At 37.8% G+C, this 14,622-nt stretch overlaps 1 protein-coding gene across 5 annotated transcripts in view; it reads left to right on the top strand.

Annotated features, from left to right (window-relative positions):
- The window catches only part of PIGG (phosphatidylinositol glycan anchor biosynthesis class G), a 104,082-nt gene that overhangs the window by 17,020 nt on the left and 72,440 nt on the right, over positions 1 to 14,622 (top strand). For 2 of the 5 annotated variants that reach the window (XM_044680865.1, XM_044680860.1), the window contains 3 exons: positions 4,330 to 4,542; positions 9,408 to 9,625; positions 10,449 to 10,730. In XM_044680865.1, the coding sequence (XP_044536800.1) occupies positions 4,330 to 4,542; positions 9,408 to 9,625; positions 10,449 to 10,730 (713 nt within the window). Of the gene's footprint in view, positions 1 to 4,329; positions 4,543 to 9,407; positions 9,626 to 10,448; positions 10,740 to 14,622 lie in introns of all 5 variants that reach the window. The other 3 variants (XM_044680862.1, XM_044680863.1, XM_044680861.1) reach the window with 3 other exon arrangements.

The raw sequence follows: 14,622 nt of genomic DNA, 5'->3' as shown, positions 1-14,622 counted from the left end.
CAGCCTGGGAGACCTCAGAGCAAAGGACAACCTGCTTCCTGATTTCCCCTGGGATCCTGTGTGGTGTGGCATCTAAGAAAAGGACAAATCTACAGAGCCAAGAGAGGAGGAGAAGTTTGAAAACTGGAGGACAGTGCTTCAAGCAGAACCCTCTCTACTTGGTTCCTGAGACAACTTTAGCTCCTGGCATCCAGAGATCATCAGTGGATTGCAGTGAGAATCCCAAAGCCACAAAGCCCTACTGTACTCAAGTCTGGCAGGTTCCAGGTTTGAGGCAGAAACCCAGAGACTCCATTTATAGCTCCTTGGGCCCTGTTAGTTTAGATCACCAAGTTAGAGTAGAATAAGTCCTCCCATTGCCCTGTGGTTTTATCCTTTAGATTTTATCTTTTAGATTTTAAATCCTTTCCCACCTTTTAGTCTAACATAATTAAAGCTGTTAAGTCCCTTTTACCTTGTTAGCCTGTTACTATACTCTGGTCTAGTGGAAGCTGGGTGACAGTTAAGATCAACTGCCATTCCTGTGGAGATCCAGTAAAACTCTGGTCTCTTCACCCTGGTCCAGTCTCTCATAAATCCTAGAGTGTGTTCCCACAAACCACTTAGTTTATTGTAATATCCCTGGTGACCCCATTACCTTACTTATATTTTCCTACACCTTTGACCACCATAGTAATTGTGTGGGAAAGGGTTTGTATAGTACTAAGGATTTATTTCTTTTTTCAAATATTTTATTAATACACTTTTAAAAAATAACATTACTATCACTTCTCAATGACTCCCCTTACCCACTTTTTCCCTACTGAGAAATAAATATAGTTAGGCAGAACAATTCAACACATTGCCCATATCTGAAAATATATGCTTCATTCTAATTTCTCAGCGGGTATTTATTAAGTGTGTATTATGTGCTAGGCCCTGGGGATAACACATACTGATAATAAGGCAGCCCCTATTCATAAGAAGCTTACTTTATGGTGGGGAAATATAATGACATATGAAATATTTACAGCACCCATATAAGGTTAACAAATGCAAGGATATTCAGAGGAGTTATATATAAAGGAAGGCACTAACAGTTGTGGGGGAAGTAGGTCAGGAAAATCTTCATGTAGAAGAATAAAACCTTAACTGCAGAAAAGATGACCTCTGAGACTGAGTTAAGGAGGGAGTGTATCCCAAGCATGTGGGGTGGCTAGTGTAAAAGCATGCAGATAAGAGATAGAATGCCACTTATAAGGAACAGAGAGATACCAGTTTGGATAGATTGCTAGGTTTGGAAGGGAGAATAATATCTAATGAAACTAGAAAGACAGATTGGTGCCACCTTGTACAGGGATTTCAAAACTAACCAGAGTTGTTTGTGTTGTTCCTAGAGGTAATTGAGAGCCACTAGAGTTGATTGAATAGGGGAGTCACATGGTCAAATTGTGTGCATACTTCCTCTCTGCCAAGAGGTGGGAAACATGTTATTAGTTTTCAGAAGTCATGATTGGACATGGTGTTGGTTATAGGGTTCTAAAACTTTTTGATGATATTTTTCTTTATTATTGGATGACGTGGTTTTTATACTTTCTCACTCACTAACATGCCCACTGACACAGAGTTAATATACCGAATCATATGTGTATTAGCATTTTAATTATAAATGAAATCAAAAGTTGTAGAGTTGCAGTTAAATAGAATTATGGTTCATATGCTTTTCTTGGAGAGGCAAATTATGGAATTAATGGCACTGGCTTTGTCATGCATCCCAAAATAATAAGAAGCATCATTTCATGGGTGCTTGGTCCTATTAGTTTGTGGTTCTTTTGGTGACTGTAGACAAAGACTACCATAAAGATAATTGTAGGTTTTGTTGCCAACATAGTGGTAGAAGTGGTAGAGACTACCTCATTCCTGTTTTAAAAAGTGACCTGGAAAATCTCAGCTTTACTAAAAACTGCACAAGAGAGGAAAGTTTGGAAGAGTATACAATGAATATTTTCTTAATAAAAGAGTCAGAAGGTTCGTATACCATGAATATTTTCTTAATAAAAGAGTCAGAAGGTTCTGGACCTTCTGAGTGCTGAACATTAATCTAAAAAAAAATAAATTGACTAGGATAGATTCCTGATGGAAGCATTTCAGAATCATGTTAGGGAGTCAGACCACTTGGAGCAAAAATGAAAATCAACTTGGGGGGAAAAAAAGATATAGATGAGAAGACAATAGTTACCATTGTATAGTCCCATAGAAACCTTGTTTAAATAAGATATTGAACATATTAAATTAGAATTAGGTAAAAGGAGAACCCATTTACTGTGACTGTAGTCATTGACCCTGGTTATCATCTTGTCTTCTGACGATCAGTTGGAGCAACCTGGGATGTTGAGGTTTCCATTTCCAGTTTTATTGATGTATTCAACTTTAAAGCTAGACTCTATACTTGATATAATCACCTCTGTTTATGCAGATCATTCTTGTTGCCTGCCTCTTCATCTCCCTTTTCAAAATCCTTCTTTCCTTCAAGGCTCAGCTCAATTGCACTCTCTGTCATTTATTCTTCCCTGATCCCTCTTCTTCTGTAAAGCAGGGGTTTTAGTGGATGGTTTTTTTTTTTTGTTGCTTTTTTTTAAACCTTACCTTTTAAATCTTAGAATCAATACTGCGTATTGGTTCTAAGGCAGAAGAGTGGTAAGGACTAGGCAATAGGGCTCAAGTGACTTGCCCAGGGTCACACAGCTAGGAAGTGTCTGAGGCCAGATTTGAACCCAGGACCTCCCATCTGTGAATTGTAGGAAAATATAAGTAAGGTAATGGGGTCACCAGGAATATTACAATAAACTAAGTGGTTTGTGGGAACACACTCTAGGATTTATGAGAGACTGGACCAGGGTGAAGAGACCAGAGTTTTACTGGATCTCCACAGGAATGGCAGTTGATCTTAACTGTCACCCAGCTTCCACTAGACCAGAGTATAGTAATAGGCTAACAAGGTAAAAGGGACTTAACAGCTTTAATTATATTAGACTAAAAGGTGGGAAAGGATTTCTATACTTAAAATCTAAAGGATAAAACCACAGGGCAATGGGAGGACTTATTCTACTCTAACTTGGTGATCTAAACTAACAGGGCCCAAGGAGCTATAAATGGAGTCTCTGGGTTTCTGCCTCAAACCTGGAACCTGCCAGACTTGAGTACAGTAGGGCTTTGTGGCTTTGGGATTCTCACTGCAATCCACTGATGATCTCTGGATGCCAGGAGCTAAAGTTGTCTCAGGAACCAAGTAGAGAGGGTTCTGCTTGAAGCACTGTCCTCCAGTTCTCAAACTTCACCTCTTCTCTTGGCTCTGTAGATCTTGTCCTTTTTCTAGATGCCACACCACAAAGGATCCCAGGGGAAATCAGGAAGCAGGGTGTCCTTTGCTCTGAGGTCTCCCAGGCTGGCAACAGTTTTTGCCCACCACTAATGGAGTCCACACACAGGGCACAGACAGACTTCTTCCTCCTTCATTCTAACCTGGAATTCTCAGCTCCAGCTCCTTCCTGCTAGGTACAACTTAATTCCTAATAACTAGCTCATCTCATCTTACTCATAACAGAACCTAACTGCCCCTTAAGTGGGTGTTTAAAAGTGTTAATTGAATTGAATTTCAGTTTTGAATTGAGTTTCAGTCATTTCGTCCTCATTCAATTCAACAGACCTTTATTAAACACTCACTGTGTGCAGTGTAGTACTATGTTAGAACTGATACTTGGGGCTGGGAGAGGAGAGAATGAATACAGGATTTAGTTAGTTAATTCCTAAATTTAGATGGAGCCAGAATTTTACCTTGTCCCAGCTACTAGCATTAAGTTAGTAAAATGATCAATTAAATTTTTTTTTCTTAAAATAAATTTTTATTGATAATTTCTTCTAGTATTCCTTCCCTTCCATATTCCCAGGGAGCCATCCCATGTAACAAATAATATTTTAAAGGAAAAAAGAAGGAAAATAGTGAAATTAATTCATTGGAAAAAATGAAAGTGTTTGTTGTGTTACATCCATGGACTTCCCACCTCTCCAAGGAAGAGACTGAGGTTGTTTTTTTCCCAACTCTTCTTTGGAACCATGCTTGAAAACTGATTATTTTTTAGAAGACTGTAGAGGTGTAGAATGTCTTACCTGGATCCTAAAATGATAAGAGTTTTAGAGTAGAAAGGAGTCTGAGATATCATTTATTTCATTTTATAGTTATGGGACCTGACGCCCCCAGAGCTCAAGTGTGTGGCCCAAGTTCACATAGTTAGTATAAGAAATGGGATTAAGGTCCTGGGGTAAGAAACTCTTTTTCTTATTATTTTCCAGGCAACTTGCAACCTCCAAAACATGTCCAGCAGACTGACCTGGCAGCCACATTGGCAGTAGGCCTTGGTTTGCCGATTCCAAAAAATAGTGTGGGGAGCATATTATATTCAGTTGTGGAAAAAAGAACAATGAGAGAACAGCTAAGGTACCTGCACTTAAATTCAGTACAGCTCAGCAGACTCCTGCAAGAGAATGTGCCAATGTATGAGAAAGGTAAGTCAGTATTTTTCTTTCTTCTTTTAGGAGCCAGTGTTTGTTCCCTTTGAGCACACAGACAGTTTTCTAAAGTGTTTATATGTTTGTTTTTTTTTTATGAGGCTGAAGAATAGAAATGAAGTATAGTAATTTATTTTCCTGTATGCAAATGATGCTATTGCCTTCTGCTTGTTAAAACTGGCATGCTCACCATCAGCAAAATTTGTGCATGAGATTATCTACATCAAGGTCACTTCTGGGAAGGTTTTGCCAAGCTTCCTTTTTCTCCCTGTGGCACTTAATATAAGTTGGCTGGCAGTGTTTAGGGAATAACCAATGGGAAGGGGAATTTTTATATGCCCATTAAAGTAGTTTGCCACTGTTAAAGTGGGTAAAGCATATTGTAGCAATTTCAAACTTTATTACTGTTGGGCACCACATTTAAAAAAAGGGAAGAGGAAAAGCAGCAAAAGTTAGGAGAGGCACAAAGAATAGGGAAGAAAAGGGTAAAAGAAGGAACTATATATTAATGAAGTTGTACAAACTTAGAAAAGTAGAGAGGGGAATCAACTGTAGAGGACAGTGAGCCAGTTGGGAGAAAAGTAGATGGCTTGAAGATCACAGTCATGGTTTTTGTTTTTAAGTATCTAGAACCACTTGAGTCCTGCCAGATGAAGAGATGGTATAAAGAATTTTTTAAAACCATATAATTGAGAAGCCTAAATAAATTACTGATATATGTTATGGGAGTATTTGGAAAGGTGTTTGGTTAAAGGGGATTTGGAAGGGAGGTTGTCAGGGACTTGCTAGGTAGATAATATGAGTGGCAGGTAGGATGTAATAGTGAAATTCAGGATATAATATGAGGCTGAAGTCAGGGAACATAACACTGAAGGTAACAAAAATCTTCAGGGAGAGGATGAATTAATTTAAACAGGCAAAGAGCAGCAGGGCTTATAGACTAGCACTTAGACTAAAGACAAACTGAAGGAAATAGATTGATTGAAATTAACTACAGGCTTTAGTTAATTTCACAGGAAGGGATTTGTTTTGAAGTTACACCTTCCTTCAAGATGGATACCCGGCTTCCCTTCAAGCCCAGAGTATGTTGGTTCTATTCCTCTTCTTCCCTTTTCTTACTAATTAACTGACAAAGTAACTAACAGGTCTATTTAAACACAAAAGGGGTTTATTGTCTTCTCAGGTTAAATTGTCAGGTAAAGGGGATTAAAGGCAGCCCTAACAGTTGTTTAAAGAAACCTCAGGTGGGGGAAGGGAAGCAGAAATGGGGTTTGAGCAAGGTCCTGCCCTGACTCAACTCTCAAGGTGATCTTGAAATCAAAAGGGAATATGATGATAACTACCTAAACTCTCTAGATAAAGTACTGCAAGAGTATAGCTAAACCCTCACAGTTTTGAAACTACTCTCTGATTCACTCTCCTTATTCACTCCTCACAGGCATTAGGTAAGGGAAGGAAGGTAGGGAAATGAGGTATGGTATGGAGATTCAAAAGGGTTTATCTAAATTAACAAATCTCAAATAAATACTCCAAAGCTAGGCTAAATTTTCAATCTTTAGAAAGGAGAAGCAGCTCGGCTGGCCCTGGCTCTCTCCATGAGGTTCCAGGTCCAACTGAAACTTTCTTCCAACTCCTAACTGACTTCAGAACTCAGCCAAAGCCTGTAAAAACTGCTATGACACCCCTCTCTCTGTACTACATAGATGGTAAATTTTGTGAGACATACTCAGTATTTTTTGTTAGTGATAACAGATTTCAAAGTACTGGAACCAGCCAGGTCTCAAGAATTTAAAAGAGATGTCCTGGATGTTAGGACAAGTTTGAAGCTAACACATGCTACTTTAGTCTGTGGTCTTTAAGAGAGATCTTTGCTTCTTGCAAAAAAATGAGCCTGAGAGCAGACCAGGCTCCCAGAGTTCCCAGGTCTTGGTGCAATTTTAGGCAATTATTAAAACATAAAACTTCACTTAGACTTTTGGGATACCTTATAAAATAGATAACTGCCCTTCTGTAAGAAAGCATTGCAACACTATTGTAGCATTTTGTCTGGTAGGAGTGATTTCCTTGGAAATTAAATTTACCCCTTTTATCAGTGCCTTGGAAGAAGGCAGCATGGGTGTCAGCTTTGCAGATTATGCAAATATAAGAGATAACTAATACAGAAAGAAACAGAATTTTGATCCAAGAGATATCAGTAGGTTGGGGCAATGGACCAAGACTTGACTTTTAATGGCAATAAATTATAAGGGAGAAGGGAGAGGAGGGACTATCTCGAAAACCTTCTTATGGATCCTCATTGTAGTGTGGAGGTGATGATTCTTGAAGCCTGGACTAGGAAAGCACAAGTTGGGTCATGAAGACCCAGGGCCTGGCATCAGTGTGCTAGGCTAACTAAACCCAGAGGGATACTTCTGAAGATTGGCTGACAAGCGATTAAGTTTTTAGCCATAGTTACTCTTTTGACTTACCAAATTATAGATGAGTAACACCTTGCATTGCATCTGTTTATCTTTCAAGATTATTTATATCGATGAAATCATAGGTCATTGAAGTGGTTAATGTAGATGATAAACCCAAATGCAGTTGAGAGGACATGTTTCTTGTGTAGTATCTCTTGGCTGATGGCTGTTGGGGTGATGATGCTGATTTCTGCCCTGCTCTGTATCAAATATCAAATATATAAGTACAAGGTCAGGGAGATGTGACTAGGTACTAGTTGATGTGAAAAAAAGCTAATATATTTAGTGGATGAACCAGAAGATGAATATGAATCATCATATTTGTGATACAGTAATCAAGTCTGGTAAGATCTTAAGCTACATTATTTAAAGTACCATGTCAGCCACAAGGGATATGATTGCATATTGCCTTTGGAAGACCACAACTAAAGAAAGCATGTTCAAGTTTGATGCCATATTTTAGGAATGTTGGCATGAGCTGAAATAGGCCTAAACAGTGTGATCAAGATGGTGAAGGAGTTTGAAATCATGCCATGTGAATATTTTTTTGAGAAACTGAAAGTGTTTAACCAAGAGAAAAAGGGACTTAGGATGGATGTGAGTGTTGACTTCAATGTTTGAAAGGTTTGCATAGAAGGTGAGTTTAAACTTGATCTGACTTCTCTCAGAGGGCAGAACTAGGACCAAAAGGATTTCATTTCAGCTCATTTCACCTTTAACTGTGGAATTGGACTGTCCTGGAATATAACAGAAATGTATGCATGGAGGCTGGTTTAAATCAGTCGTCAGGGATTTGGGCTAAGTGACCTTGAATACCTTTCTCTAAACGCGAGTGGCAGAATCAGGAACCAGAAAAGTCTTCCACAAGTTAGAATGAATGATAGGCTGATGCTAACAGAATTAAGTTTAATAGCACCTAATGTAGAACCCTGAGTTTAGATTCAGAGTCTCTGTACAAGTCCAGGAGAGTGAAAGACCTGACTTGGCAATATTTCATTAGGAAAATGTCTGACTATTTTATTTTCAAGATAAGTCAGCAGTGTGGCAACTTTCAGAAAAGCTAACAATATTAGACTGCATTAATAGAAATTTAGCGTTCTGACTGAGGGAAGTGATCATTTCACTATCCAATGCCTGGGTCAGAGCTGAGATGGTGGTGATATCCATTTCTGGGGATAAATTTTATGAAGGATAACTATATTTTATGAAGGATGAACTATAGTGGTTCTAAAGGAAGGTGATCACCATGGTGGAAGAGAGTTAAATCCAAGGAATGAAGCTTGTCCAAGGAACTAGAGCAAGTATAATTGAAGACAAGATATGAGAACTGTTTGTGGGTGTTTGAAATCTATACGTATGGAAGATCTAATAAATTTGTTTTATTATGCTCTAGTTGAGAAAAGTTATATGGGTACAGATTTCAGTTTAGCATTGGAAAGATATTTTTTACTCACTGCCCTTTTTTATGTGATAGTGCTTTCTCCATCATTTAATAGATTTAGGCTTGGACTCTATGTCAGATTGGGGATTTCTGTTTGGACAGGAGATTGGATTAAATATTTTTGGGTCATTTCAAACTGAGATTTTTATCCGTTTCATTAATGCTTAGTGGAACCTCAGCATTCTTTTTAGACTACAGAAACTAGAACACATCCAGCTTCCAGAGGTGAAAGAAGTCTATCACAGCATGTAGAAACCTGTCTTCTGAATGATAAGCTTATAAGGGTGTGTCCACCAATAAGGAAAGCAGAAGCAGTGTAAACAGTGTATTTGTAAAATGAGGATAACAGCACCTATCTCACAGGGTTGCTTTAAGGCATCAAATGAGATAATGTTTGTAAATGCATTTAGCACAGTGCCTGGCACATAGGTTATTAAAAGATGTTCCTCCATTTATGGAAATGTATTTTTATTGAGATTAACATACATTGCTGTAACATAAGAAAATGAAGTATCTTGTAGATTTCCCTCCAATTGAAATGGATAACTATGGGACATAATGAACTCCTTATCACTGAATATACTCCCAGAGAGACTGGATAAGCACTTTTTGAGGATATTGTAGGAAGGGATTGATCCTGGATTAGATGATCTCTGAGGTTTCTTCTAATTCTAAGATTCTTTGTTAACTCTATACTGTTTAGGGCCTTTTTAGATATATATCTTTTTCAGAAAAACATTCCCTAGGAAAATATTAAAAGAGATATGATTAAAGACTAGAGCAGTTATCCCTTTGGCTATTATTTCCCCAGAGATGTCTTAGGTTTTTGTTTTGTGTGTTTTTAAAAAAGGAGTTTCCATTAAACTACGCGAAGCATCTGTTTTCAAAATGACTTTTTCACTTGTCAGATGTAAGAATTTTTATAATTTGCTGTTTAAAATTTTTTTTTCTTCTCCTGTTAGATCCTGGATTTCAGCAGTTTAAAGTATCAGAAAAGTTGCATGGTAATTGGATCAAACTGTACTTGGAGGGAAATAATTCAGAAGTCCTTTTAAACCTTGGCAAAAAAGTTCTTAAGCAGTATCTAGATGCTTTGAAGACCCTGAGTATGTCACTGAGCAAACAAGTAGCCCAGTATGATATGTACTCAATGATGGTTGGAGCTATCATAGTTTTGGAGGTATGGATTGTGATTTGTTAATATTATTGTTATAGACCAGCTCCACATAGCTATGTTCTGTCCACCAAGATATAGGAATGCTTTGGGTTTTCCCCAGATCCTCTATCCTCCACTAATGCTCTCCTCCACTGCCTCATCGTGGTATACAGGGGGCCTAGCTGTGTCAAAAGGGAACCAGAACAGTGCACTCTGACAGGTTCTTTCAAACTGTAGCATCTTTGAATGTAGGCCCTGCCACAGGCTGTGTCTACTTTCTGTGGACTAGCCTAGCTAAGCTTGGAAAGATACATTATCAAAAGGTTGACCATCAAGTGATTAAAATACTGCTTACTGAGATGTGGAGTAATAGCCATGTGGATGAAATCACTTAACTGATTACATATTAAAGAATCATCTTGTCTGTCCTTTAAAACATGAGAAGCCAACATTTTTTTCCAATTTCTGGGCCTTGCTCTTGGCTTCCTTGATTTTTGTACAGTATCATCTCTGGGCATGGGTTAGGTAGCAAATGGTCCTCTTTGACTTGGTTACTTTGTGAGATGAGTGAAGGGAGGCTAGGAGAGAGCTGTCCCTAACCTACCTACTCTCTTTAAATTACTAGCACAGTGCTTCCCAGTAGGTGAAAGAAACAAAGTCATTGTTAGAGTTAGTGATAAATCAAAATTGAGAAACCCCATTTGGTTTTATTAGTTCCTTAGGGTCAAGTACTATGTGTGTATTATATAGTATCAAGTACTATTGCTGGAATAAATGAGGGCACAAGAAGTACATTAAAATCTAGAAATTTAATGCATCATAATCCTTGTACAATGTTCTATTCTAGATTACAATTCTGCTTTTGCTCAGTACCCCAAAAGCTTTGTGCCAGAATGCAGCGTTTGAGATTCCACTGTCATCTTCCTCGTTTTCTTTGCTCTTCTACTTGATGGTCCTCATTCTCTCTGCGGTCCATGTCATCATATGCACCTCAGCTGAGAGGACATGTTTCTTGTGTAGTATCTCTTGGCTGATGGCTGTTGGGGTGATGATGCTGATTTCTGCCCTGCTCTGTGTGATTGTGGCTCTCCTCACAAGGACATTTGAGAATGTCAGACCTTCAGCTCAGGTGAGATGTGTTCCATTTTTTATTTTGCTAGTAAAGTTGCATGTTCTTGGTTTGTGAATCATGGTCTTTACTGGGTATATGCTTCCCTACCTTTGCCCTCCTCCAGCCAGTGAACCTTCCCTTGGAATAGAACCAAAATAAGGAAGCAAAGTCAGTCAGCTCTGCAACCATATCTGTATGCACATGAAACATTCTTCACTAGGACTTGCCTCTCTTTCTAAGAAATAGAAAGAGACGGCTGTCTTCCCCTCTTCTTCAGAGCCAAGATTGGCTATAACAGTTAGTGTTGAGTTTTCTTTTAGTATTCTTTTTGGTTACATTATTTTATTTTATATTTTTAAACCCATACTACCTTCTGTCTTAGTATCAATTTCAAGACATAAGAGTGACAAGGGCTAGGCATTCAGGGTTAAGTGGCTTGCCCAGGGTCACATAGCTAGGAAGTGTCTGAGGCCAGATTTGTATCCAGGTCCTCCTGACTCTAGGCCTGGTGCTCTATCTTACCTAGATATCTAGCTGCCCCCAGAGATACTGTTTTAGTCATCTTGTTTATTGAATCCTTCATTCTGTTTCCTTCTTTTTATATCTGTTCATACAAGTCTTCCCATGTTTCTCTCAATTCCTCACATTTGTTGTTTCCTTTTTATTATGGACTTAAGCATCAACAAAGAAAAAAAGAGAATTGTATGTTAACCTGTGATTTCAGTGGTATAAGGGATTCTAGAAATTGCCTTTACCAGTGCAGTTGTTTTCTTGCAACTTTTGAGTTTTAGAGAATTGCCTGTAGCATTCAATATCCAGGGTCACACAGATGGTACATGACAGAAGTAGGACTTTAACCTAGATCCTCCTTAATGAACTTGGCTCTCTATCTCTTATGCTATACTGCCTCCCTGATTGATAGAGTGATTTTACTTCTCTCTGAGTTCCCTATACTGATAGAATCATACATTCATTCCCTGCCTAATCCCTGTCCTGTGTGTGAAACCATAAACTTCTGTTGTGTACATTTTGTTTTTTAAAAGTATATATTAAATTTAGCAAGATAGTAATGAAATTGCCCAGTGTATGTCCCCCTTTAAACTTATTGTTTCTGTGTATTTTTTGTTGATTCTTTTGGAGCATCTCTCTCATTTCCAACTAACTTCCCCAACCCTAAATCAACCCCCCCCCCTTCTAACAAATAATTATCATCAAGAAACACATACCAGTAAATTGGTATTGACAGAAAATGCATGTCTCATCAGTTCCCTGCCAAGAAGCTCAAGTTGTTTGCCTTGGAACTGTTTTGGCCCATTGCATAAAGTATTGTCCTAGCTCAGTTCATTTCACTGTGTTCATACAAATCTTCTCAAGTTTCCTGGAATTTTTGGTATTATATTTGTTATTTCTTGTAGCACAATAGTATTTTATTTACATTTGTGTACCAGTAATTCCACAGCGAATCAGTATCTACTTTGTTTCCAGTTTTTTCTTTCCACATAAAATGTTTCTTTAAATAGGGGGCTTTCTTCCTGTCTTTGAGGGCATGTATATATCTAGCAATAGGATCACTAAGATATAGCCTTTTTTTTTTTTTAGTCCTTAACTTCTTAGTATCAATTCTAAAACAGAAGAGCAGCAAGGGGTAGGCAGTTGGAGTTAAATGACTTGCTCAGGGTCATATAGCGAGGAAGTATCTGAGACCAGATTCAAACCCAGGTCCTCCCATATCCAGGCCTGGCTCTCTGTCCACTGAGCCACCTAGTTGCTCCTAAATAAGATATAGACTTAAGAATTTCATGCTTGCCTTTCATTATGGTCCATATCTTAACAGCAGTATTTTGCTTCTGTTGTTTATAATATCCTCAAGTTCAAAAATGTGGAGTTATATTATCAAATTGAATGCTTTTTATTAACCTATAGTAATTATGCTGAAAATTATAGCCATGGGTTTTTTAAAAGAATAAATTTTTATGAATATCTTTTGTTTTTGTATCACCTACATTTTCTCCTTCATCCTTTCTTTCATCCTCTCCCAGAGAGCCAGCTTTTTTAAAAATAAAGAATTTAAACAGAAGAAAAACTGAAAAAAAGTTCTATAAAACTAACCAACATATCAACAAGGTCATGTTTTACATGCAGCATTTCATACCCATGGATCCCTGCTTCTGCAAAGGAGTTGGAAGAGGCATCACCTCATATTCCTTCTTTTTAGCCAAGCTCAGTCACTATAATTTCAGAGGACCGTTGACTTACCCATAAAAACCTAATACCTAGTTAGTACAGTTTAAAAAGTATCCAACCAGTGAATCAACCCTTAAGTTTTTGCTAAGAACATAATAAATACTTCCTTTGAGAATAATGCTATAGTCAAATGAGGAAAATGAGCATAATATACTTGAAATGATAGTGAACAATATAGTATAGATTATATACTGTAAGAATTCAAAGAAGAAGGGCTGGAAGAGTTAGGTAACCTTTCTTAGGGAAATAGGATTTGAGCTGGGCCTTTCAGGATAGATGGTGTAGTTACTGACAAGAAGAGAAGGCATTTCCAAAGAGGGGAACCTCAATTGTTCATTTATGTGCAGAGATAAGAATAGAAACAGAAATATCACATTACAGGTTTATAGGTAGTAAGGAAGATTGGCTGTATTAAATAGCAGGTTCTTGTTTGGGAATAGTGGGAAATAAGATAGATAGTAGAGTAAGACTAAGTAGATCACTGTGTGCCCCAAAATGGAAATACCAGGGTTAAAATTTAGTACAATTGGAGGTAAGGAGACAGCAGGCTTCAGGAGGTTTTTGAGCAGGAGAGTAACTGTAAAAGCTGCATTTCAGTTATATTAGTCTGGTGGTGTTACAAAGAATGAATTGAGTAATAGGAGAGTTGTAGTCAAGAAGGCTTTAAAAATAACATAGGTTCAAAATGGTGAGGGTTTGGACTAAGGTAGTCACAATGGAAGTGGAGAGGAAAGGATGAGTGTGACACATTTTGGGAAAAACTGAATAAACTTGGCAGGTGCTTCAGTAGAGGGGGTTCAAGAAGAGAAAAGAATCAGATAATTACCTAGGGTGAAACCTAATGGAATGAATCTATTTACAGACCTTTGGGAAGGGGGTGGAAACTAGTTTAAGAAAATAGATGATAAGTTTAGTTTTGATCATGTTGAGGTTGAGACAGAAGTGAGACATCCAAATAGAAGTATCTAGCAATTAGTTGTAAAACTAATCTTTGAAGCCATGAGAATGAATAAGGGATTAGAATAAACAGAGAGGCCTTAGAGATCTACATTTTTTAATTAAAAATTCCAAACTCTGGCAACATTGTTTTATGTACATTATTGTACAAAAGTGTATCTGAAACTATGTCCCAAAGTGATTATAAATGAGAGCATGCCTTAGTTCAGAGGCAGGTTCCACAGATAAAATATATTGAAAGGGAGAACTGGCCGCTTCTAGTTCTGTTCAGCCACCTAGAAGCTCTTTGATCAAGGCCTATCACTTAATTATTCTTGAGCCAGTATTTCCTCACCTCTAAAATAAGATGATTGGACAAGGTGATCTTTAACATTTTTTCCAGCTCTGATATTCATTGATTGTGAATTAGATCACTTTCCCTTATTTATAGAGGACTAAAGAAAAAAGGACCTAACAATTAAACCTCCTAATAATTAAAGTTGTACAAAAGTGCAATGGCTTACCTTCAGAAGGGGTGGATTTCTCTTCCATAGAAGTCATTAAGTAAAGCACCAAATAATTTGTTTTGGGGTATGTTATAAAATATGGGTTGGAGTAGATGGCCCCTAAGATCCCTTCCAAACCTATAGTTCTGTGATTGTGCAGCTTCTTCACAGGTCACCTTAGGTGACTGTGACTTCATTATCCTCATGTCTTTTTCACTAATAGA

Source organism: Gracilinanus agilis, chromosome 6 (genome assembly GCF_016433145.1).
Source record: "Gracilinanus agilis isolate LMUSP501 chromosome 6, AgileGrace, whole genome shotgun sequence".
Classification (NCBI taxonomy): domain Eukaryota; kingdom Metazoa; phylum Chordata; class Mammalia; order Didelphimorphia; family Didelphidae; genus Gracilinanus; species Gracilinanus agilis.
Note: the sequence above shows the minus strand (reverse complement) of the source record. Positions and strands in the feature narration are given on the sequence as shown.